Source organism: Babylonia areolata, chromosome 18 (genome assembly GCF_041734735.1).
Source record: "Babylonia areolata isolate BAREFJ2019XMU chromosome 18, ASM4173473v1, whole genome shotgun sequence".
Taxonomy (NCBI): Eukaryota; Metazoa; Mollusca; class Gastropoda; order Neogastropoda; family Buccinidae; genus Babylonia; species Babylonia areolata.
The window spans coordinates 2135717-2160891 of NC_134893.1; the positions used below are offsets into that span (position 1 = coordinate 2135717).

Below are 25175 nucleotides of genomic sequence, written 5' to 3' on the forward strand. Positions count from 1 at the left end.
TGACTGAGAACCTTCCTCACCCTCCATCCCCCCTCTGGTCTGTGGTGCGGTGTGTGTTGTGTGTGTTCTTTCATTTTGTTCTTATAAGGTTTTTTTTTTCCTATGCATTTTAGTAACACCATGCTAGTGCCTGTATGCGTGTGTGTGTGTGTGTGTGTGTGTGTGTGTGTGTGTGTGTGTGTGTGTGTGTGTGGTTGTTGTTTTGTTTTGATTTATATATATTTTTTCCTCTGTTATGTATCTCTACTAACACCATGCTTTCATTTTTTATTAAATATTGTGTAGTGTAGACCCTATTTAGGGCGGGGACTGGATGTAAGAAAAGCACACCAGTGCTTATCAATTATCCTCGAAAAGAAGAATTTGTCTTGTCTTGTCTTCTCTCTCTCTCTCTCTCTCTCTCTCTCTCTCTCTCTCTCTCTCTCTCTCTCTCTCTCAACATACAGGTCAAAATGAAAAGTTTAAAGTCACACACACACACACACACACACACACACACACACACACACACACACACACACACATTACTTTTTTCTTGTTGATTCTTTGCTGAACAGCACTTTGCTGTCCCCACCTTCTTGATGTTGTATTATACATGACTGTTTCTCTCACAGTGATGACACACGTGACATGTCACTGCTTTCCCACCTCCTTGATGTTGTATTATACATGACTGTTTCCCCACAGTGATGACACACGTGACATGTCACTGCTTTCCCACCTCCTTGATGTTGTATTATACATGACTCTTTCCCCACAGTGATGACACACGTGACATGTCACTGCTTTCCCACCTCCTTGATGTTGTATTATACATGACTGTTTCCCCACAGTGATGACACACGTGACATGTCACTGCTTTCCCACCTCCTTGATGTTGTATTATACATGACTGTTTCCCCACAGTGATGACACACGTGACATGTCACTGCTTTCCCACCTCCTTGATGTTGTATTATACATGACTGTTTCCCCACAGTGATGACACACGTGACATGTCACTGCTTTCCCACCTCCTTGATGTTGTATTATACATGACTGTTTCCCCACAGTGATGACACACGTGATATGTCACTGCTTTCCCCTCACGCTACGTAACACAGCAGTTATTTCACACATCGAATACACACGGGATTTGTTCAGACCATGAATAAAACAATGTGAAAACTTAATCAACAAGCTTTCCCGTTCGAAATTTGGTTTTTCTGGGTCTTTCCTCCTTCAGCCGGCCTCCTGACTTCTCTTTCCACGCCTGCATTCCTCACCAGGTGACGTGCAGCCCACCGGGCCGTGATTCAACATGATGCATGGAGTGTCTGCTGTCACGCTTCACGTGGCCTGCACTTTTACCCGCGATACATTATTCTGTCGGCATTCTGGATTCAGTCTCATTTCAGCTTCTACGTGGCGCTCAGTGTTGCTCTGACGGCATTCTGGATTCATTCTCATTTCAGCTTCTGCGTGGCGCTCAGAATTGCTGTTGCGTCAGACGTATGTGCTAGTGTCGCAAGTTGACTTAAAGGTTGCTGTGTACTGTAGTGGTCTGTTCACTGCCCGTACCTTTGTCCTGTGCACCGTTCTGGGGCCGTAGTCACTTAAGACAGAATTCATTTTGCCTTAAGGCAAACACACACAGCAGCAACAAGCCGGAGTTTGTGTTGTGCTTGGTAAACAACACATGTACACAATGGTCACCAACACATGTACACAATGGTCACCAACACATGTACACAATGGTCACCAACACATGTACACAATGGTCACCAACACATGTACACAATGGTCACCAACACATGTACACAATGGTCACCAACACATGTACACAATGGTCACCAACACATGTACACAATGAACACACAACACATGTACACAATGGTCACCAACACATGTACACAATGGTCAACAACACATGTACACAATGGTCAACAACACATGTACACAATGGTCAACAACACATGTACACAATGAAACAACACATGTACACAATGAACATACAACACAGCGGCAACATTATAAGCAGCATCCAGTATAAAATAAACCTCGGAAGAATTCCGAAAGGAAACACAATGAACCATAGACAGAGAGAGAGAGACAGACAGACAGACAGACAGAGACAGACAGACAGAGACAGACAGACAGACAGACAGAGAGCAATAGATACATTCAGTGGTATTCTTCTGATGTTGAAGTATTAATTGGTCCCTTCCCCTGCCATACACTGCAGGGTGGTTGTCTGTGTTGACCACATCCCTTGTTCTGTGTTGTCATAATCACCGGATAAACCAGCTGGCACCATACCTTTGGACTGTCCGCCTGTTCTCGTTACAACGTAACCTCATCACTTCCACCCTGTCATCACAGAGTGTACAGGTACTTTGGACTGTCCCCCTCTTCTCGTTACAACGAAACCTCATCACTTTCACCCTGTCATCAGAGAGTGTACAGGTACTATGAGCTGTCCGCCTCTTCTCGTTACAAGGAAACCTCATCACTTCCACCCTGTCATCACAGTGTACAGGTTTATCAACCCGTGCTCACACTCTTGTCCTGCTGTCTGTTCTGGTCCTCGGTTCTCGTCCTCTGGGTTTTCGGAAACAGCTGGTCACTTTGTTTCACCAAGAGAGCGTGCTATTTATCGCATTGTCCACTGTTCGACAGCAGCCCATTTTCTGCCCTCGTAACGTGGTTCATGTAAAAGAATTCGTTCTCTCAAGAAAAGATCAGGTTTTCCACTTTGACCATGGTCAGCATTGTCCATTGGCCGAGAGAGTGCGGATGTACCTTGGGAAAGACAATTTCTACTATAATCAGATTCTCAGATAGCCCAGATTGGGACAGCTGAAGCCTCCTCTGCTGTTCTGATGGTCAGAGGCGGACACAGTTGACATGCAATAGTCTGTACATTAACAAATCTACACACAAGCCAGTGGCAGCCTATCCGAAGATTCAGTTAATTTTGCATTTTACAGCCTGAAATCTCGGTCTGGTGTGGAGGCGTCAGGCAAGGTGAATGGAGCATGATCCGATCCGAACTTTGATGGAACATGATCCGAACTTTGATGGAACATGATCCGATCTGAACGTTGATGGAACATGATCCGATCTGAACGTTGATGGAACATGATCCGATCTGAACGTTGATGGAACATGATCCGATCCGAACTTTGATGGAACATGATCCGATCTGAACGTTGATGGAACATGATCCGATCTGAACTTTGATGGAACATGATCCGATCTGAACGTTGATGGAACATGATCCGATCTGAACGTTGATGGAACATGATCCGATCTGAACGTTGATGGAACATGATCCGATCCGAACTTTGATGGAACATGATCCGATCTGAACTTTGATGGAACATGATCCGATCTGAACTTTGATGGAACATGATCCGATCCGAACTTTGATGGAACATGATCCGATCGGAACTTTGATGGATCATGATCCGAACTTTGATGGAACATGATCCGATCCGAACTTTGATGGATCATGATCCGATCGGAACTTTGATGGAACATGATCCGAACTTTGATGGAACATGACTGAAACGTCCGAGGGCTGCCTTTGATGCCGCAGAACAAAGTGAGGCGGATAGCTCCTGCAACCGAAAGGAACATGTGAAACGAATCTCAGTCCATGTTCGTTAAAAATAACCGATAACGTTTCGTTCTTACAAGACAAGAGTACATGACTTGAAGTGAATGTTTTTCATGTCTGTTTGCTTACAGGTAAATAATTCCAGGTAAATGCTTCATCCAGAAGAAAAAGATCGGTAACTGGGAGTTATATAGAGGAACAAAGAAAATATGGTTTTCAGTGGAAACTATTGCCAAAGTGATATCAGCAGAGAGCAAATTATTTCTTTGATGTCAAGATGGAATACAAACTGTTTTAAGACCAAATATGTCGGGAACGTGTCTTGCATATGTGGAGCTTACAAAACAGTGGATCACATAACTTGCCTTAAAATGCGGTGGGTACGACATCCTTGGCCCGAAAACATTTCCATTTTCGACAATTTTCAACAGTTAATTGCAAATGTGTATTTTTTTCAAATCTGTGTCGAACTGTCCAGTTGGTTCACTGTAATAGTCGTTAGTTACTCATTCTAAGAATGTCAGATTCCTACCTCAGTGTCATTACTTAATAATCTTTTTGTTTGTTTGTTTCTAAACAAAACTTTATCCAGTTATTTTCATTGTTCAGTACCAGACTTTATATAATAGACATTTTCTTAATTAGGAAAACACACACACACACACACACACACACACACACACACACACACACACACACACACATTTACTAATTCAGCTTGACGAACAGTAAATGACCACCCTCCACCTCCCCAGCGGTCTTTCCCCTCTCCTCGTCCAGTCTGACAGAGGTACGAGTTCAACTAAAGAACGAACAGGTAACCGTAGAAAGGAGGAGGACTCGGGTTGGAGGCACGGAGTGCAAACCCCTCCCTCACACTTCTTCAGCTTCCTTGTGTAGTGTTTCAGCTGCTGTGTCCACACATTTTACAAAGGGGGTTACTGAATCACCCAGAATAGATGCCCGCGACTCCACAAAGGATTTATAACGCCACGGTCTTCAGTACCCCGCTGTGATTCAGATTCTCTCTTCCCCTCCCCCCCCCTCCCTTTCCCCCACTTCCTGCCCCTCTCCCCATCCCCCCCCCATGCCCCCCCCACCCCCACCACCACCATCCTGTCGTCACGTTGTCATGGTGTATCGGCCATAAAGGCACACATAACGGCCTTGTCTGGAGAACGGCTCACAAACCGGTAGCGGGCCATCTGTAGTGATGGGACTGTAAAAACCACCCCCAGTCTGTCACAACCCGGAGGTAAACCCTGCCAATAAAGCGGGCTTTCTCTGGCCAGGGGAGGGGTTGGGGAGGGGGCAGGGGGAAGCAGCATGGGGTCCATCCCACCCTGATGATAAAACTTGTACATGACAGGGAGGGACCACTTACCTTCTCACTGCCTGCATGACAAAGCAGTGGGTCGAAGTGGCAGGCGTACATGTTATGTCTCAACACTCGGGCTGCATCCTAGATTGCCATGGTATGATGTAAGCTTGCAGTTGGGCCAACATCTAAGTGAGAGCTGTGTTATCCACTGCAACTGGAATTCATTTACAGCTTAGTCTTTTATGATGGACTAAACTCTCAAACGAGGAGGCAAGATTGCACTGGCTCTTTGTGCTGTAGTCTTGGGGGCTAGTTGGCCTTTGGGAACCATCCCAACGCCGACTGTCCAGAACTCTCTTGGCCGAGAGAGTAAGGTGTAACCAGGGCAAAGCACGCTCTGCTGTGCTCGAATTCTAGCCCAGATCGTCTGGACTGCAGGTGCCTCCAATGTTGTTCTGATGGTCATAGTGGAACACGAATGACTATCATACGTGCTATGTCTGAGGCTGCTTTGTTGAAAGGGAGCGGTGTGATGAAATAAAAACGAACTTTCCCGCTGTGTTTTAGGGTGGTTTCAGTGTGCACATTGATGCCAGTTGGTACTGGTTTTGTAATCACATTTGTGGATAGAGAAACGAATTGACATAGACAGGGCAAATGGTTTCTGTTTCAATCATTACCATCCCGTGTATTTCCACTTAACCCTGATAATTCCGCTTCGTTACGCATTTATTTTTAAAAGTCTGGCAGTCGTCAACCTTCATTGCTGCTGTACTGATTTTTAACGAAAGAAAATCATTTCTCTTTCAATTCTCAGTTTCTGTCTGGTTAAGAAAATCTTGAGATTGGTGAGTCATTTTATTTGCAGCCCACTCACTGGTTCGCGTGACTCTCATTTTCCGAGGTGAACTTTCAGTACAGATATACTATTTATAACTCTACTTTTGAATTTTAAGCCAAGTAAGAATGACAACGAACAAACGAACGAATGAAATTGTTTTATTGATCATGGGCATGGGCCACGATTGAAAACAGGATATGGAGAGGGAAGGGGGCAAGGGAAGGGTGGACATGGGGGAGGGGGTGGGTGGGCGAGGTGGGGAAAGGGGTTGGGAGCATACAGAAGTTTAACAAAACATTAACACCATTATCATAGACTTGCCCCTTAAAGCCCAGCCGACCATACAAGCCCTTATCAATAAGGGTTGGAAACACTGTCAGTATATGGACCACAGTGAGAATGAGAACATAAACCATTGAAATCTTAATTTGAACCAGTGTTATTATTATTTATATAGCGCTGAATCTTGTGCAGAGACAAATCAAAGCACTTTCGCACCAGTCATTCACACGCATGCATAACCCTAAAACTGAAGAAACTGAAGAGAAGGAAGAGGCAGGGAAGGGAGGCTATCCCGGGAAGAGGTGGGTTTTAAGACCAGACTTGAAAGACCTGAGTGCGGAGACCTGACGAAGCGAAAGAGGAAGTTCGTTCCAAATACAAGGTCCGGAGACAGAGAAAGAACGGCGGCCAACAGTCGAGTGTTTGAATCTGGGTATGCGTAAACAGAGTGGATCCGAAGCCGATCGTAGAGAGCGAGATGGAGTGTAGCCACAGAGATAGGAAGGGGCAGATTTGTGAATACATTTATAACACAGAGTGCTGATCTTGTACTTTATTCTGTGTGAGACAGGGAGCCAGTGGAGATGTTGCAAAAGAGCAGTGATGTGCTCAGATCTATTCTTTCTGAGGACGAGTCGGGCAGCAGAGTTTTGTATGCGCTGAAGGGACTGAATGGATGAAGCAGGCAGACCAGACAATAGAGAGTTACAGTAGTCAAGGCGAGAGAGAATGAGAGAAACGACAAGTCTAGATGTTTCGTCAGTGGACAGATATTTCCGGACGAAACTGATGCGCCGCAATTGACAATAGCAGGAGAGACTTGTCTGACTGATAAATTTTTGCATGGACAGTATGTTGTCAAGGACAACGCCGAGGTTCCTGACTGAACTGGAAAGAGGGATGGATGTACTGCCAAGTTTGATTGTGTCAGTTATGATGGAAGACAGTTTTTGTTTAGTTCCTATGATCATTGCTTCCGTTTTGTTCGCGTTCAATTGAAACTTAGTTACAGTCATCCAATTTTGTATGTCCAGGAAGCAGTTGGATGTTTCTTGCTAGAGCGAAGACATGTTTTCAGGGGTATCACACTTCTGGAGTTGAGTGTTAGCGCTGTATACATAAACAAATCTGTGGGGTGTATATTGAAAAAAAAAGTCTTGATGGCTATATGAAAGTGTCAAAACACACACACACACACACACACACACACACACACACACACATATATATATATATATATATATATATATATATGTACCCCCGCCCTACCACCCACCTCCATAACTGAATTTATTGTTCGTTCGTTCTTTAGTTTAACGTCTTTTCACTGTAAGTGATATTAGACGAGGGAAGGAAAAAATCGAGTGGGAGGAGGGGGAGGGGGGGATTACTGTGTACGCGTACGAGTAAGTGAAAGAGTGTGTGTGTGTGTGTGTGTGTGTGTGTGTGTGTGTGTGTGTGTGTGTGTGTGTGTGTGTGTGTGTGTGTGTGTGTGAAAATTATTGATTTAAGTTTTGTTTAAAAAATAAACAAAAAAAACAACAAACTAACATATTTCTAATGAAAAACTAACAACTGGACACCATTTTATTGTCTTTTTCTCTCAATCCTCTGTCTCGTTTTCTCAGTGTTTTGGATGTGTGATTTTGTCTTCTTCTGTCTCTTCCTGTGTATTCTCCGTTCCCCCCTTTCGGGACCTGTTGCCGAGTCCTCAGACAAAAACGACAAAACTTATGTGCAATGTAAGTATACATACTCTGTATGTGTAGCCCGTATTTTATAACAAACTTTTGACTACAAAAACAAAATGGGCATTTATACTTCCCCCCACCCCCACCCCATCCCCGCACCCCTCGTGTTTATAACACAAAAGGTGGATACAGTAGAAACATATGTGTACAGCATTATCTCTGTTCGTTCCATGACCAAAAAACCAGCAATAAGCAACACAAATAAATAAAAGAAAAAAAGGCAATTAATATGGTAACTCTTGACTCGTACAAATGTCAGTGGTGGTTGTATGTGTGTGGGCGGTGGGGGGAGGCGGGGGTAAGGACCTCTGTCCATTCTATGACAATGAAACCCGTTGGTTGCCATGGTGACCCCGACTTCTACAGAAATGTCGAGGGGAGTGGTTTGTGACTGTGTGTATGTGTGTGTGGACACTGTCAGTGGTAAAAGCTGCGGCTTCGCTGCCAGCGTGGTGGTTGGTCATTCATATCTGTCACTGCGTGGCTCTGTTCTGACATATACATGACTGACAACACCACTACTGTCCTCTGCATACCTCTGGCTCTGTGTGTGTGTGTGTTCGTGTGTGTGTAACTTTCTGTCTCTCTCGCTTTCTACTTTTCTCGCAAAAGGATTGTCTCTTACGTAGCAACTAGACTTTCTATGCAACGCATTGTTGGATTTTTTAATTCTTTGTATTTGTGTGTGTATAAGTGTGTGTGTGTGTGTGTGTGTGTGTGTGTGTGTGTGTGTGTGTGTGTGTGTGTGTGTGTGTGTGTGCGGTCTGTCATTCCCACCCACGCGGTCTTTGCTTCAAATAATTCAAATCCTGTGAAAGCTGCACACCAGATGAGGTAACTGACTCAGATAATATGTGTGAACGCATGCATGAATATTCTACTTTTCAATGAAAATTTCAAAGTTACCTATATTATACACACATTCACGCACAAGCACTCTTTCACTCAAAGAGACAAAGAAAGGTAATTCTGCTTCGCAGTGAAATAATATGAGAGCGTGGCTGACTTGTGTGAATGTCAACTGCATGGATTGGCTGATCTTGACAGGCAGGCAGGTTGGCAGATAGGCAAGTAGGTAGGTAGGTAGGTAGGTAGGTAGGAAGGTAGGTAGGTAGGTAGGTAGGTAGGTAGGTAGATACAGACAAACAGACAGATAGACAAGCAGGTGTATGTGGGATGGCAAGTAGCTGGGTAGCTACGAAGGTAGGCAGGTAGACTCGAAACACAGATAAATAAAGCTTTGCTTGTGTGTGTGTGTGTGTGTGTGTGTGTGTGTGTGTTGGGGGTGGGAAGGGGGATAACTCCAGGTGATGACACGGACAGCAGTGACCCCATCCATCTGTGGAGGGTGGCAGAGGGTGGTGAGGGCAGTCAGGGTGTTCACGACACGACCAGGCGTCGCCCGTGTCTCCTGTGTGATGGAAACTCTCCTTGTTTGACATTAGCTCCTTGGTTAGGTTAGGGTAGGGTAGGTTAGGGTAGTTTATTTGTCAGTGTACTGCAGTGTGAACTCTGTGTGAACATTTTAGTAGTCGGAAACAGGCATTAAGATTTATTCGACACACTATAAAACTAAAATAAAATTTGTTCACGACTACAACGGCAGCAAGAACGAACTACAACTATAACAACGAGTAGTAGTGGTAGTAGTAGTGGTAGTAGTAGTGGTAGTAGTAGTGGTAGTAGTAGTAGTAGTGGTAGTAGTAGTGGTAGTAGTAGTGGTAGTAGTAGTGGTAGTAGTAGTAGTAATAGTTGTTGTTGTTGTTGTAGGAGGAGGAGGAAGGGGAGATGGAAGAGGAGGAGGAGGAAGAAGAGGAGTCCTAAAAGAAGAAGGGGTATACAATGAATAATTCTGGAAGGTAGCAGCAGTACTGATGATAGAAGATTAGTAGTAATAGTGGAAGCAGCAGCAGCAGCAGTAGTAGTAGTAGTAGTAGTAGTTGTTGTTGTTGTAGTACCACCACCAGCAGCAGTTGTTGTTTTGTTGTTGTTGCTGTAGGCCTATAAAAGAACTAATTGTGGGAAGTGGATGAGAGTCAGTGCGGTGTTGTGTTGGACATCACTCTGTGACTATCTTCATTCACAAATATTTCTTCAATACCGAATGGTCGTGTGTGTGTGTGTGTGTGTGTGTGTGTGTGTGTGTGTGTGTCTGTGTGTCTCTGTGTGTGTTTTAGAGTAGATAGTTCATGATTATTTCTGTTTGCGTGGGTGTGTATGTATATGTGGTTATGATTGTTATGACTATTGTTCATCATTGTTACTACTACTACTACTACTACTATACTACTACTACTACTACTACTCCTTCTTCTTTTTATTATTATTACATTGTTGTTGTTGTTGTTGCCGTTGTCGTTGCTGTTATTGATGTCAAGCAGATACTGTTACTTCAGCTGCTGCACACATTCCAATCGTCGCACTAAATGAAGCAAAACATGTAACAGCGAAGGAAGGGCGGTAGTTCTATATTGCTCTGTGTAACTGAACAGTCTGCAGGCAAAAGGCAGGCAAACAAGAGCTATTCCAAATGTGATGTGAACAGAGACAGCACATCGCTTGACAACAGTACGATGATGGCCAGATGATGGATGGAGACAGGTGAACACAGGTCCTCGACATGCCTTGTGACACACACCACGGTGTGTTGAGGTGTGCTGGGGCCACGTGGAGCCCGTCACCTCTCTACACACACCAACACACTGCCTAAAAACCATGCGCGTTATCATTATAATCATTAGTAGTAGTAGTAGTAGTAGTAGTAGCAGTATCACTATTATTATCATCATCATTGTCGTTGTCGTCATCATCAGTAGTAGTAGTAGCAGTAGTAATATCATCAACATCATCATCATGTCATGTACAACACGTACGCAGGTGTTGGATGTCTGTGCGTGCGTGCGTGTATGCGTGAGTGCGTGCGTGCATGCGTGTGTGTGATAGTATAAGCGTGTGTGTGTCATTGCAGCCTCTACGTTGACCCTTTCCTCGTATGCATGGAAAACCATTCTCTCTCTGGCTCTCTGTCTCTGTCTGTCTGTCTGTCTCTCTCAACGTGTTTGTTTCTCTCTCTCTCTCTCTCTCTCTCTCTCTCTCTCTCTCTCTCTCTCTCTCTCTCCCCGTGTGTGTGTGTGTGTGTGTGTGCGTACTGTGTAATAAAGGTCAAGAATGCAAAGACGAAGCAAGGGAAGCAACTGTTGACCTCCACATTTATCCCAGCCTCAGAGCGAGTTGAGGACGGAACACATTAACCATGTTGACACAGCCTCAGAGCGAGTTGAGGACGGAACACATTAACCATGGTGACACAGCCTCAGAGCGAGTTGAGGACGGAACACATTAACCATGGTGACACAGCCTCAGAGCGAGTTGAGGACGGAACACATTAACCATGGTGACACAGCCTCAGAGCGAGTTGAGGACGGAACACATTAACCATGGTGACACAGCCTCAGAGCGAGTTGAGGACGGAACACATTAACCATGTTGACAAGAAACACCGCGGTCCGCTTAAAACAATGGTGTCAGTGGGAGGTGAACAAGGAAAGAAAGTAGAAGAATGAAAGAAGGAAGTTAGGAATCAGTGAAGGGGGGTTTCGCTGGTACATTATTATAAAATGCGAAGATGAAACTGAAACATGCATAATCATATTTCTGTCTTGTCAACCTTTTACTTTCTTTCTCTGTCCATTTGACCGACGAATTTTATGTTTGTATGTATGTATGTTTGACATGTATGTATGTATGTATGATTTATCTGTTGACCTACTTATTGATTAATGTTTGTGTTTTCACAGGTTGATGTGCCCCTCGACTGTCAGGAAGGTAATGTACACCATGTTTTATCTCTCTCTCTGTCTCTCTCTGTCTCTGTCTTTCTCTGTCTCTCTCTGTCTCTGTCTCTCTCTCTCTCTCTCCTCTCTTTCTCTGTGTGTGTGTGTGTGTGTGTGTGTGTGTGTGTGCTCGAGCGGGTGAGTGTACCTGCGTGGTGTGTGTGTTTGCGCGCGCGCGCGCGCGCGTGTGTGTGTGTGTGTGTGAGTGTGTGTGATCATCATCATCATGAGTTGATCTGAGTTAATAAAGACATTTTACCACAGTACCATCAGGGTGGGAATAAAGCTGCCATCCTCATCCTCATCACCATCACCATCATCATCATCATCATCATCATCATTATCACCAGAATGAGTTAACACGAGTTTTAGAAAAAGAAAAAAAGAGTGAATAACAGGCGCAATAGCCAAGTGGTTAAAGCGTTGGGCTTTCAATTTGAGGGTCCCGGGTTCGAATCTCAATAACGGCGCCTAGCGGGTAAAGGGTGGAGATTTTTTTTTTCTTTCTGATCTCCCAGGTCAACATATGTCCAGACCTGTTGGTGCCTAAGCCCTTCGTGTGTATACGTACGCAGAAGATCAAATACGCACGTCAAAGATCTTGTAATCCATGTCAGCGTTCGGTGTTTTATGGAAACAAGAACATACCCAGCATGCACCCCCCCCCCACCCCCCCGAAAAAAAACGGAGTATGGCTGCCTACATGAAGGGTAAATAAACAAAACAAAAAAGTCATACACGTAAAATGTTACATGTCTGTAATGTTACATGTCTGTGTGCGTGGCTGAAACCTGACTGAATGACACAGGAAACGTATGACGAGCGCCTAAATGGCAGCCACCAGTCGGCTCTACCCAGGTAGGCAGCCTGTTGTGCAAATGACCCCGTGTTTGTAAAGCCCTTAGAGCTTGGTCTCCGACCGAGGATAGGCGCTATATAAGTATCCATATCACCATCATCATCATGAGCAGCAGCATCAATCCTCCAACATCAGTGAGGGTGGCTCGTGCTGTGTGTGGCAGGGTGGACCCAAATCGGGGCCAAGTGTTACCGGCTGTTCAAGGAGGTCCAGCCATGGGACAGCGCAGACCTCGTCTGTCAGAGGTGGGGGAGGCTGTGTCTTGTCTTGTCTTGTTTTGTTTGACAAATTTCTTTGTCTTTATCTTTTCTTTTTGTCTTGTCTTGTCTTTATCTTGTCTTGTCTTGCCTTGTGTTGTCTTGTCTTTGTCTGGTCTTGTCTTTATCTTTGTCTTGTGTGTGTCTTGTCTTAAGATATTTTACACCAATGGGCTGGGTGGAAAAGCATGTATATTTATTTATCTCAGTACCATGATTGAATAAATATTTATTTCGTTTGTTTTGTCTTGGTGTTGTGACTGCTGTGTCGTTGGCGGTGGTGTTGGTTGTTGTCATCAGTGTTGTTGGTGTTGCTGTGTTGGTTGTTGTCATCAGTGTTGCTGTTGTTGTTGTGTTGGTTGTTGTCATGTTGGTGTTGTTGTGTTGGTTGTTGTCATGTTGTTGTTGTTGTGTTGGTTGTTGTCATCAGTGTTGCTGTTGTTGTTGTGTTGGTTGTTGTCATGTTGGTGTTGTTGTGTTGGTTGTTGTCATCAGTGTTGCTGTTGTTGTTGTGTTGGTTGTTGTCATGTTGGTGTTGTTGTGTTGGTTGTTGTCATCAGTGTTGCTGTTGTTGTGTTGGTTGTTGTCATCAGTGTTGCTGTTGTTGTGTTGGTTGTTGTCATGTTGGTGTTGTTGTGTTGGTTGTTGTCATCAGTGTTGCTGTTGTTGTGTTGGTTGTTGTCATCAGTGTTGCTGTTGTTGTGTTGGTTGTTGTCAGGTTGGTGTTGCTGTGTTGGTTGTTGTCATGTTGGTGTTGTTGTGTTGGTTGTTGTCATCAGTGCTGCTGTTGTTGTGTTGGTTGTTGTCATGTTGGTGTTGTTGTGTTGGTTGTTGTCATCAGTGTTGGTGTTGTTGTGTTGGTTGTTGTCATCAGTGTTGCTGTTGTTGTGTTGGTTGTTGTCATGTTGCTGTTGTTGTGTTGGTTGTTGTCATCAGTGTTGGTGTTGTTGTGTTGGTTGTTGTCATCAGTGTTGCTGTTGTTGTGTTGGTTGTTGTCATCAGTGTTGGTGTTGTTGTGTTGGTTGTTGTCATCAGTGTTGGTGTTGTTGTGTTGGTTGTTGTCATCAGTGTTGGTGTTGTTGTGTTGGTTGCTGTCATCAGTGTTGGTGTTGTTGTGTTGGTTGTTGTCAGGTTGGTGTTGCTGTGTTGGTTGTTGTCATGTTGGTGTTGTTGTGTTGGTTGTTGTCATCAGTGTTGCTGTTGTTGTGTTGGTTGCTGTCATCAGTGTTGCTGTTGTTGTGTTGGTTGTTGTCAGGTTGGTGTTGCTGTGTTGGTTGTTGTCATGTTGGTGTTGTTGTGTTGGTTGTTGTCATCAGTGTTGCTGTTGTTGTGTTGGTTGTTGTCATCAGTGTTGCTGTTGTTGTGTTGGTTGTTGTCAGGTTGGTGTTGCTGTGTTGGTTGTTGTCATGTTGGTGTTGTTGTGTTGGTTGTTGTCATCAGTGCTGCTGTTGTTGTGTTGGTTGTTGTCATCAGTGTTGGTGTTGTTGTGTTGGTTGTTGTCAGGTTGGTGTTGCTGTGTTGGTTGCTGTCATCAGTGTTGCTGTTGTTGTGTTGGTTGTTATCATGTTGGTGTTGCTGTGTTGGTTGTTGTCATGTTGGTGTTGTTGTGTTGGTTGCTGTCATCAGTGTTGCTGTTGTTGTGTTGGTTGTTGTCAGGTTGGTGTTGTTGTGTTGGTTGTTGTCATCAGTGTTGGTGTTGTTGTGTTGGTTGTTATCATGTTGGTGTTGCTGTGTTGGTTGTTGTCATGTTGGTGTTGTTGTGGTGGTTGTTGTCGTCAGTGTTGGTGTTGTTGTGTTGGTTGTTGTCATCAGTGTTGCTGTTGTTGTGTTGGTTGTTGTCATGTTACTGTTGTTGTGTTGGTTGTTGTCATCAGTGTTGCTGTTGTTGTGTTGGTTGTTGTCATCAGTGTTGGTGTTGTTGTGTTGGTTGTTGTCATGTTGGTGTTGTTGTGTTGGTTGTTGTCATCAGTGTTGGTGTTGTTGTGTTGGTTGTTGTCATGTTGGTGTTGTTGTGTTGGTTGTTGTCATCAGTGTTGCTGTTGTTGTGTTGGTTGTTGTCATCAGTGTTGCTGTTGTTGTGTTGGTTGTTGTCATCAGTGTTGCTGTTGTTGTGTTGGTTGTTGTCATCAGTGTTGCTGTTGTTGTGTTGGTTGTTGTCATGTTGGTGTTGTTGTGTTGGTTGTTGTCATGTTGGTGTTGTTGTGTTGGTTGTTGTCATGTTGGTGTTGTTGTGTTGGTTGTTGTCATCAGTGTTGCTGTTGTGTTGGTTGTTGTCATCAGTGTTGCTGTGTTGGTTGTTGTCATCAGTGTTGGTGTTGTTGTGTTGGTTGTTGTCATGTTGCTGTTGTTGTGTTGGTTGTTGTCATCAGTGTTGTTGTGTTGGTTGTTGTCATCAGTGTTGGTGTTGTTGTGTTGGTTGTTGTCATGTTACTGTTGTTGTGTTGGTTGTTGTCATCAGTGTTGCTGTTGTTGTGTTGGTTGTTGTCATGTTGCTGTTGTTGTGTTGGTTGTTGTCATGTTACTGTTGTTGTGTTGGTTGTTGTCATGTTGGTGTTGTTGTGTTGGTTGTTGTCATGTTACTGTTGTTGTGTTGGTTGTTGTCATGTTACTGTTGTTGTGTTGGTTGTTGTCATCAGTGTTGCTGTTGTTGTGTTGGTTGTTGTCATGTTGGTGTTGTTGTGTTGGTTGTTGTCATGTTGGTGTTGCTGTGTTGGTTGTTGTCATGTTGGTGTTGTTGTGTTGGTTGTTGTCATGTTGGTGTTGTTGTGTTGGTTGTTGTCATCAGTGTTGCTGTTGTTGTGTTGGTTGTTGTCATGTTACTGTTGTTGTGTTGGTTGTTGTCATGTTACTGTTGTTGTGTTGGTTGTTGTCATGTTACTGTTGTTGTGTTGGTTGTTGTCATCAGTGTTGCTGTTGTTGTGTTGGTTGTTGTCATCAGTGTTGCTGTTATTGTGTTGGTTGTTGTCATCAGTGTTGGTGTTGTTGTTGTGTTGGTTGTTGTCATCAGTGTTGCTGTTGTTGTTGTGTTGGTTGTTGTCATCAGTGTTGCTGTTGTTGTGTTGGTTGTTGTCATGTTGCTGTTGTTGTGTTGGTTGTTGTCATCAGTGTTGGTGTTGTTGTTGTGTTGGTTGTTGTCATCAGTGTTGCTGTTGTTGTGTTGGTTGTTGTCATCAGTGTTGCTGTTGTTGTGTTGGTTGTTGTCATGTTACTGTTGTTGTGTTGGTTGTTGTCATGTTGGTGTTGTTGTGTTGGTTGTTGTCATCAGTGTTGCTGTTGTTGTGTTGGTTGTTGTCATCAGTGTTGCTGTTGTTGTGTTGGTTGTTGTCATCAGTGTTGGTGTTGTTGTGTTGGTTGTTGTCATGTTACTGTTGTTGTGTTGGTTGTTGTCATCAGCACGTCCCCTCAGTACAGTGCCACCCATAGTTTTCTCCCTTTTTTTCCTCCCCCCCCCCCCCCCCACCCACCACCCCTTTCTTTCCTTTCTTTTCTTTTTTTTTCTTTTTTTTTTTGCCTGCAAGTGTGCGTGTGTGTTTGGGTTTTGGTTTGTTGTTGCTGATTTTCATCCGAACGACTAGCGTTCAAACCATCATTTAAGGTCTGCTGGGAATGGGGGAGAAAATACAGACGAATGTGAGATTCGATCCCTTGCGCTCCGATTCTCTCGCTTCCTGGGGATGTATCACCACCAGGCCACCACTTCACAAAGCATTGAGATGAACACTGAAGGTGGTCACCACGAGATCATCATTTCACAAACCATTGAGATGAACAGTGAAGGTGGTCACCACCAGATCATCATTTCACAAAACATTGACATGAACACTGAAGGTGGTCACCACCAGACCATCATTTCACAAAACATTGAAGGTGGTCACCACCAGACCATCATTTCACAAAACATTGAAGGTGGTCACCACCAGACCATCATTTCACAAAACACTGAAGGTGGTCACCACCAGACCATCATTTCACAAAACACTGAAGGTGGTCACCACCAGACCATCATTTCACAAAACATTGACATGAACACTGAAGGTGGTCACCAGTTTGTCAGGCAGTCAGCAGTTTAACAGCAGTGAAGAGTGAACGAGACAGCCATTGACAGACAGACAGACAGACAAAGTGCACAATATTGTCTCTATCTCTCTCTGTTCATGTTTGGCTGCAAACTCGCGTGTGGAGGCTTGTTTCTTTGGCCATCAGTTCAACGTGTTTTCACTGGAAGTGATATCAGCGCGCGTGTGTGTGTGTATGTGGAGGGGGGTGGGGGGTCTGGGTCTGGGTCTAGGTATATTTGTGTTTGTCGCTGTGTGTGTCTGTGTGATTGTTTCTATCTACATGTTTTTCTGTCTCTTGATAATATAAATGGAAGTTTACACTAAATAAATATCGATCACATTCGTGAATGTTGGGTTTATGCAATTTGTTTTGTGCTGGGAAGGAAACAACCAGGTTTAGATAAATTCATAACCGTTGGGAAGGGTGTTTAAGTTGGCCTTACATCTAGAACTTACATGGCTATATGCTGAAGATTGATGTTTTTTTCTCGTAGAGTTCTTATTGTTATTATTATCATTATTAGTATTATTATCATCATTATTCAATTTCATTTTGGTGTTCTTTTTTTGTTTTTTCTCTCTTCTATTCTCTTTTTTTTTTTTACATGACTAGACTGAATTTATGATTCAACGTGTATGTGTTGTCATAGTAATCCCAACGCCCCAAAAGGGGCAAAAGGAGTCAGTTTCATTTAATCTTCATGGGGTGACATGCCCTTGGTGGAATGTCCAGCTACGGGTCACAGATGCTGAAGGTCAAGGACTTTTATGAAAACGAGGCCGTGGGGCGGTTCGTGGATGGCCATGGCACTGGGGAGTACTGGATGGGTAAGACTGGGTCACTGTGTTGCTGTGATGTCCCGTCTGGATCCGCTGTGTTGCTGTGATGTCCCGTCTGGATCCACTGTGTTGCTGTCATGTCCCGTCTGGATCCACTGTGTTGCTGTGATGTCCCGTCTGGATCCGCTGTGTTGCTGTCATGTCCCGTCTGGATCCGCTGTGTTGCTGTCATGTCCCGTCTGGATCCGCTGTGTTGCTGTCATGTCCCGTCTGGATCCACTGTGTTGCTGTCATGTCCCGTCTGGATCCACTGTGTTGCTGTCATGTCCCGTCTGGATCCGCTGTGTTGCTGTCATGTCCTGTCTGGATCCGCTGTGTTGCTGTCATGTCCCGTCTGGATCCACTGTGTTGCTGTCATGTCCCGTCTGGATCCACTGTGTTGCTGTCATGTCCCGTCATCATTCTGGCCGTCCCCTTTCCAGAGTTTTGTCCCTTTTGAATCATCAGAAGTCTTAACAGTGACATTGAACTATACATCAAGATAGTTATAACCAAGAGACACCCCTTGTAACTTGTGTCAACAGTGACATTGAACTATACATCAAGATAGTTATAACCAAGAGACACCACTTGTAACTTGTGTCAACAGTGACATTGAACTATACATCAAGATAGTTATAACCAAGAGACACCACTTGTAACTTGTGTCAACAGTGATATTGAACTATACATCAAGATAGTTATAACCAAGAGACACTACTTGTAACGTGTGTCAACAGTGACATTGAACTATACATCAAGATAGTTATAACCAAGAGACACCACTTGTAACTTGTGTCAACAGTGACATTGAACTATACATCAAGATAGTTATAACCAAGAGACACCACTTGTAACTTGTGTCAACAGTGACATTGAACTATACATCGAGATAGTTATAACCAAGAGACACCACTTGTAACTTGTGTCAACAGTGACATTGAACTAAACATCAAGGTAGTTATAACCAAGAGACACTACTTGTAACTTGTGTCAACAGTGACATTGAACTATACATCAAGATAGTTATAACCAAGAGACACTACTTGTAACTTGTGTCAACAGTGACATTGAACTAAACATCAAGATAGTTATAACCAAGAGACACCCCTTGTAACGTGTGTCAACAGTGACATTGAACTAAACATCAAGATAGTTATAACCAAGAGACACCCCTTGTAACTTGTGTCAACAGTGACATTGAACTATACATCAAGATAGTTATAACCAAGAGACACCCCTTGTAACTTGTGTCAACAGTGACATTGAACTATACATCAAGATAGTTATAACCAAGAGACACCCCTTGTAACTTGTGTCAACAGTGACATTGAACTATACATCAAGATAGTTATAACCAAGAGACACCCCTTGTAACGTGTGTCAACAGTGACATTGAACTAAACATCAAGATAGTTATAACCAAGAGACACCCCTTGTAACTTGTGTCAACAGTGACATTGAACTAAACATCAAGATAGTTATAACCAAGAGACACCACTTGTAACTTGTGTCAACAGTGACATTGAACTATACATCAAGATAGTTATAACCAAGAGACACCCCTTGTAACTTGTGTCAACAGTGACATTGAACTAAACATCAAGATAGTTATAACCAAGAGACACCACTTGTAACTTGTGTCAACAGTGACATTGAACTATACATCAAGATAGTTATAACCAAGAGACACCACTTGTAACTTGTGTCAACAGTGACATTGAACTAAACATCAAGATAGTTATAACCAAGAGACACCACTTGTAACTTGTGTCAACAGTGACATTGAACTATACATCAAGATAGTTATAACCAAGAGACACCACTTGTAACTTGTGTCAACAGTGATATTGAACTATACATCAAGATAGTTATAACCAAGAGACACCACTTGTAACTTGTGTCAACAGTGACATTGAACTATACATCAAGATAGTTATAACCAAGAGACACTACTTGTAACTTGTGTCAACAGTGATATTGAACTATACATCAAGATAGTTATAACCAAGAGACACTACTTGTAACTTGTGTCAACAGTGACATTGAACTATACATCAAGATAGTTATAACCAAGAGACACTACTTGTAACTTGTGTCAACAGTGACATTGAACTATACATAGAGATAGTTATAACCAAGAGACACTACTTGTAACTTGTTTCAGCAGTGACATTGAACTATACATCAAGATAGTTATAACCAAGAGACACCACTTGTAACGTGTGTCAACAGTGACAGTGAACTAAACATCAAGGTAGTTATAACCAAGAGACACTACTTGTAACTTGTGTCAACAGTGACATTGAACTAAACATCAAGATAGTTATAACCAAGAGACACCCCTTGTAACGTGTGTCAACAGTGACATTGAACTAAACATCAAGATAGTTATAACCAAGAGACACCCCTTGTAACTTGTGTCAACAGTGACATTGAACTAAACATCAAGATAGTTATAACCAAGAGACACCACTTGTAACTTGTGTCAACAGTGACATTGAACTATACATCAAGATAGTTATAACCAAGAGACACCCCTTGTAACTTGTGTCAACAGTGACATTGAACTAAACATCAAGATAGTTATAACCAAGAGACACCACTTGTAACTTGTGTCAACAGTGACATTGAACTATACATCAAGATAGTTATAACCAAGAGACACCACTTGTAACTTGTGTCAACAGTGACATTGAACTAAACATCAAGATAGTTATAACCAAGAGACACCACTTGTAACTTGTGTCAACAGTGACATTGAACTATACATCAAGATAGTTATAACCAAGAGACACCACTTGTAACTTGTGTCAACAGTGATATTGAACTATACATCAAGATAGTTATAACCAAGAGACACCACTTGTAACTTGTGTCAACAGTGACATTGAACTATACATCAAGATAGTTATAACCAAGAGACACCACTTGTAACTTGTGTCAACAGTGACATTGAACTATACATCAAGATAGTTATAACCAAGAGACACCACTTGTAACTTGTGTCAACAGTGACATTGAACTATACATCAAGATAGTTATAACCAAGAGACACCACTTGTAGCTTGTGTCAACAGTGACATTGAACTATACATCAAGATAGTTATAACCAAGAGACACTACTTGTAACTTGTTTCAACAGTGACATTGAACTATACATCAAGATAGTTATAACCAAGAGACACTACTTGTAACGTGTGTCAACAGTGACACTGAACTATACATCAAGATAGTTATAACCAAGAGACACCACTTGTAACTTGTGTCAACAGTGACATTGAACTATACATCAAGATAGTTATAACCAAGAGACACTACTTGTAACTTGTTTCAACAGTGACATTGAACTATACATCAAGATAGTTATAACCAAGAGACACTACTTGTAACGTGTGTCAACAGTGACACTGAACTATACATCAAGATAGTTATAACCAAGAGACACCACTTGTAACTTGTGTCAACAGTGACATTGAACTATACATCAAGATAGTTATAACCAAGAGACACTACTTGTAACTTGTGTCAACAGTGACATTGAACTATACATCAAGATAGTTATAACCAAGAGACACTACTTGTAACGTGTGTCAACAGTGACATTGAACTATACATCGAGATAGTTATAACCAAGAGACACTACTTGTAACGTGTGTCAACAGTGACATTGAACTATACATCAAGATAGTTATAACCAAGAGACACCACTTGTAACGTGTGTCAACAGTGACATTGAACTATACATCAAGATAGTTATAACCAAGAGACACTACTTGTAACTTGTTTCAGCAGTGTCTGTGGGATAAAGATCACAATGCTGAGACTTTACAAAGCTGCCGTTCTTTAAAATTCTGATAATATTTGTGCATGCCAAACTTACCGCCTTTGAAAGAAACATTTCCTACCTGTGCTAACTTGATATGCAACGTTAAGTGTAGCGCTGAAGAGAGATAGTTGTAAGAAACATCTCCTACCTGTGCCAACTTGATATGCAATGTTAAGTGTAGCGCTGAAGAGAGATAGTTGTAAGAAACATCTCCTACCTGTGCCAACTTGATATGCAATGTTAAGTGTAGCGCTGAAGAGAGATAGTTGTAAGAAACATTTCCTACCTGTGCCAACTTGATATGCAACGTAAGTGTAGCGCTGAAGACAGATCCTACCTGTACCAACTTGATATATGCAACGTTAAGTGTAGCGCTGAAGACAGATAGTTGTACTGCCAAAGGATTACGTTACCAGACGCTGATCAGAAATAGGCTGGTTTCTTGAGTGTCAGATTGTTGTATGATCTCAAGAGACATTGTATCTCACAATGATCTCAAGAGACATTGTATCTCACAATGATCTCAAGAGACATTGTATCTCACAATGATCTCAAGAGACATTGTATCTCACATCCCATATCATACACCTTGTGTGTGTTGTGCCTTATGTATGTATATATTTTTACTTTTGTTTTCACATACGCTTTTTACCCTGCCCATTGTTATTAATATATAATTATTAAGTTTATTGCTTTTCATGAAGTACTGTTTGTGTGTTTTTCTTTATTTGTTGTCAAAAAGTTTTTTTAATATTAATATTTACAACAGTTTTGCTTAGATCGTGCCAGTGTCCTGTGGCACTAAGAAACATTATTGTCGATCCTACGTTCTTTTTGTTTGTTTTCAAAATTTAGCGTACAATGTAAACGTCACATGGTGTCCAGTTTTAGGCCTGTCACACACGAGGCATGTCGAAGCGTTTGTTTTCAAGCGGCGAGTCGTTCCCCACTTTGGTTAACTGCACGGAAAAAAATCATGTCAAACTGTTGAAGTCCACCATTTCACCATATCCACCCCCCACCCCCCCCCTCCGCCCTCCCCCCCGCCCCCAATCCCCCACCCCCCACACACGTCCCGCCCCCACCTGTCCCAACCACCCGACTCCACTGAAAAGTCGTCGCTTCGACTCTTCGTGTGTACGACGCCTTACTGCTGTGTGTCTGTTGACTGTGTAGTGTGTTTTCGTTCTGGCAGGCCTGAGACGTGGTAAGTTGGCTGGACCTTAATGGTGTCCTTAACCCGACTCTAGTTCTTTTCGTGTGGTGTTGTGTTGTGTTGTGCTGACAGTCAGTAGAGTGTTGTACAGTGCCCGCCATTGTCACTGCCAGGTTCTTGTGCAGTCTGTCGTGTATAGCATGGCTCTAAGTTCTCTTTTCTTTTTAGTTCTCGATCAAACATGAAATTTATTGGAATTGTCTTCTTGGATAACGCTTCTCTTAGTTTTACACGACAAACCCAGACTCGGGGTTACGTTATGCATTTTGAAGTGTAAAAAGTAGCATTTTACAGACAGTAACAAAGCATACACACACACACGCAAAAGCACGCACGCAAGCACATCACACACATACGCACGTGCACTCACACACACACACACACACACACACACACACAAGCGCACAGGCACATAGTGCACAACGACCAACCACCGACTGTTGACGAGATAAAGGTCAGACCAGTGGCCGCTGTGTGCCTCACGTAACCCCAGTGACAGCAGTCTGCTTGTTGATTGTTTCACAATTCTCTTTCTTCGCTTAGCTTCATTTCCTATCATATTCACATGCAGCCCAGTCACAGCAAAACTTGCCTTTTAGTGAATTTTCGATCGTTACAACGGAATATTGGAATTCTGCTTTCCTGACACGATTGGGGGGAAAATCAGCAGCAATATACAGACTGGCAGTGACATAGCAAGCTGGGCCAGTGCAGCAGTCGTGTGATTTATGATGTGTATCTCACCTTGCCTTGTGGTTTCCTTCTCCTACAATGAGGCTCACACCGCCGCTCGTGCCATCGAAGTAGTCCCCCATGCAGTTTTTTCAGATCATTGATACCAGAGTGAGCCGCGCCTGATTTCACAACCAGTAGGGTTGATCGTTTAGTTAGCTTCTTGTTTATCATCATCATTGTCGTCATCATCATCATCATAATTATCATCATCATTTTCATCATCATTATTGACATTGTTATTCTTATTGTTTGTAGTATTAGGACTATTAGTAGTGTCATAATACATTGTGCCTGATTCGAGAACCTGCATATTCGAAGCAAGTTAAATAATGCGATAATACGAACTCGCGAATCCCCCCCCCCCCCTCTCTCTCTCTCTCCTCCTCCTCTGTCTGCCTGTCTGTATCTCTCTCTCTCTTTCTCTCTTTGACTCCAACGCTGTTCTGCATTTCATACCAGTCTTGTTTTGTTTTTTTATTGATTTTTTTCTCACAAATCTGCCATGATAAGAAGGGCAGCAAAAAGCACAGTCTGTTATTTTCCTGTATTGAATGCCAGATTTCTTTCTTTTCTCTGTTCATGAACGTCTGCCATAACAGGAAGAATGACAGAAAGGAAATAGAAAATCAATAGAACATACACCACATAATCAGAAAGAACTTTTATGAAATAAAATAAAACAACTACTTTGATGCTTGTTATTTTGTTGTTGTCGTTGTTGTTGTTTTCATTAGATTACCATATTCATTTAGTAGATATTCATTCGTTGGCACGAGCAGTTTTTATATCATTATGTGTGAATTGTTCCTCTTCAGAATTTGGTTGAAAAGAGTGCTGAATATATAGATATCCTGCATAATCTCCTTGTAATGGTGTCAAGTGTAGACTCCCTTCATACACATTCCCACTCCAACTCTTTCTGTCAACATTTCCTTTTCCCAATATCCCATCAGTTGTACTTATCTGGGGTTTAGAAACGTGTGTGTGTGTGTGTGTGTGTGTGTGTGTGTGTGTGTGTGTGTGTGTGTGTGTGTGTGTGTGTGTGTGTGTGTAAATGTATAAAAGTGATTTCAGCAGTGTATGCTTTTTTCTTTCTTTTTATTTCCGTTTTCTTTATTTACAGGGAATTCATTTTATAATATTGCTTCAAATATTGTTAATGTCTGTGTATTTGATACACATTTTTCATATAAAAGAAAAATGGAGTACCCCCCACCCCCACTCCACCTCTCTCTCTCTCTCTCTGAATTTTAATTACAGACCACAGTAAGCTTATGACATATAAATTATTCGTTCATTCAATCTATATTCGTCCATCCATCCATCCATCCATCAAGTCATTCGTTAAGTGATCAGTTCTATATTTTTTTTAGTAATTCATTGTTTGTTAACTGTAGTTGTTGACCAGCTGTGTTTGTTGTTTTCCGTTCTATTGGTCAAGTTGTGCTCAAATATCTCTCTGAAGCTTGTTGGTAACATTTTGCTTTCTTGTCTTCCTTTTCTGGTTTCATTCTTTCTGTTGGTTTGATTTTGTTCTTTTTTTTGTTAATCACCCTGTTCTTAATGCGCATGTCAGCTTATTTCTTTGTATAGTCTTTGTTTTTCCTTTAATGACGCGTGTGTGTGTGTCTGTGTGTGCGTGTGTGCGTGTTCTTTGTGTGCGTGCGTGTGCGTGCATGCGCGCGTACATCAACGGAGAAGTGAGTGGGTGAAGAGACAGAGAGAGCGAGACAGAGAGAGAGAGAGAGAGCGAGACAGAGACAGACAGAGAGA

The 25175-nt window shown here is 42.6% G+C and overlaps 1 protein-coding gene across 1 annotated transcript in view; it reads left to right on the top strand.

The window, feature by feature from the left end:
- LOC143293161 (uncharacterized) overlaps window positions 1-25175 on the top strand; it is a 212381-nt gene that overhangs the window by 36687 nt on the left and 150519 nt on the right. The window contains exons 2-4 of the mRNA XM_076604084.1: window positions 11594-11621; window positions 12652-12733; window positions 17537-17631. Coding sequence (XP_076460199.1) covers window positions 11594-11621; window positions 12652-12733; window positions 17537-17631 — 205 coding nt within the window. The remainder of the gene's footprint in view (window positions 1-11593; window positions 11622-12651; window positions 12734-17536; window positions 17632-25175) is intronic.